This window comes from Crocuta crocuta, unplaced genomic scaffold, assembly GCF_008692635.1.
Source record: "Crocuta crocuta isolate KB4526 unplaced genomic scaffold, BGI_CrCroc_1.0 scaffold229, whole genome shotgun sequence".
Classification (NCBI taxonomy): Eukaryota; Metazoa; Chordata; class Mammalia; order Carnivora; family Hyaenidae; genus Crocuta; species Crocuta crocuta.
In genome coordinates, this window is record NW_027536464.1 from 11,480,652 (window position 1) to 11,482,349 (window position 1,698).

A 1,698-nucleotide genomic window follows, 5' to 3' on the forward strand; every position below is an offset into this window, starting at 1 on the left:
ACAATGCTGTGGCTGTCTGTCTGTCCGACAGAGTCCAGGGAGCCACTGCCCAGTCCGGATGGAAGGGGCGAGCAAGGGACTCACCATCAGGAACGAGTATCCGATCCAGAGGCTCCTCCAGGTCCGGGGACACGGGGGGATGGACTGGTCCTGGCTGTGCAGCGCTATGACCTGAGCTGGGGCCTCGCACACGGCACAGCGGCTGATGTACGGGCGGACCTCCTCTTCTGAGAGCGGCATCATGGGCAGGGGCGCGGCGCTGGCCAGCCAGTACGACCGGTCGTTTCTCCGGGCGTAGTGGCACACTTGGTGGATGTTACAGTAGGCAAAGGGCAGTGTGCTGAACATGGGAAGGCAAGACCCCGGCAGACCTTGGGAGGAAGGACAAGGCAGTGTGGTGTGTGAGCAGCCCGGGCCGGTGTGTCCGTGGCCTTTCCAGGGTGTGCCGTCTGCTGGTGCGTGTTCTGTTACACGGACGTGGTGGGTTTCCAGCACCTCCCTGGTCCTGGGGCCGGCCCTCCCTCACTCATGCACTCATGAACCAAGCAGTGGGCCAGCTGCTGGAGGGGCGTGGTCCCCACATCTCTGTCCCCACAAAGCTGATGTCCTTACTTGGTTGATGGCTAAGCAACTGGGCAAGGAAGAGAGCATGGCCAGCCCTGTGACTGAGAAGTGCAGGGTGCAGGGACTTGCGGAGAGGAAAAGCGGAAGAATGCTTTTCTGCTAGGACCTGAAGTGTGACAAGGATTTGGCCAGGCTTGAACATGGTGAGTATTCAAAGGGGAAGACACAAAAGCAGAGAGGGTTGGGCGTGAGGAAGTGTAGAGCTCAAAGAACTCAAAGGAATTCCGTTGGTGAGGGGGGAAGAGGATGTCTGGGTGTCTGTCTGTCTCAGGGTGTCCAGAGATAAGTCAGACCGGAGGCTGTGGGCTTTGTCTATCTTGTAAGGAGCTTAGATTTAACCCAGGGCTCTGAAGAGCTTTGTGAGTAGGCTCTGGCTAGACCAGGGTCAGGGGAGGCTGGTGGAAGAGAAAATAGGCAGGAAGACTGACAGCTGAAGGGCGAGGAGGAGAGAAGTAAATAGAGCCGAGGTATTAAGCATTACTTCTTCCTCCCCCTCCCCCACCAGGCCTTCCATGGGAATAGCCATGGCTAAGCCCAACGGAGAATGATCTGGAAGTAGCTGCCATTGCTAAGCCTGCTCTCCTTGCCCGCCATTGCTGGCAGCAGGGGTCACAGCCCAGGGAGGGCAGTGACAAGGCTCCCCTCTCCATCAGCTGTCTCTGTTGTCATAGCCCTCCTGCACCTATCACCCAACCAGCATGGTCTGGGAAGGTACTTAAACTCCTAGCTTGAAATCAGTTCCTGTAGCTTACAGAGCTGCTATGGAAAATGGACAGGGGTGCCTGGGGGGCTCAGTCAGTTAAGCATCCGACTTCGCTCAGGTCATGATCTCATGATTTGTGAGTTCGAGCCCGGCGTCGGGCTCTGTGCAGCTCAGAGCCTGGAGCCTGCTTCAGATTCTGTGTCTCCCTCACTCTCTGCCCCTCCCCTACTTGCACTCTGTCTCTCTCTCTTTCTCAAAAATAAATATTTAAAATTTTTTTTTTAAAAATGGACAAGTAGCACCAAGGGATGACTCCCTGAGTAAAGTTCTATAATTTAAAAACCAACTGGATGTGGGGGGGGGGGGGGGGG

The 1,698-nt window shown here is 56.1% G+C and overlaps 1 protein-coding gene across 1 annotated transcript in view; it reads right to left on the minus strand.

The window, feature by feature from the left end:
• The window catches only part of LOC144218640 (uncharacterized), a gene marked incomplete at its 5' end in the record, with an annotated part of 29,715 nt that overhangs the window by 898 nt on the left and 27,119 nt on the right, over positions 1 to 1,698 (minus strand). The window contains one exon of the mRNA XM_077748577.1: positions 85 to 371. Coding sequence (XP_077604703.1) covers positions 85 to 371 — 287 coding nt within the window. The remainder of the gene's footprint in view (positions 1 to 84; positions 372 to 1,698) is intronic.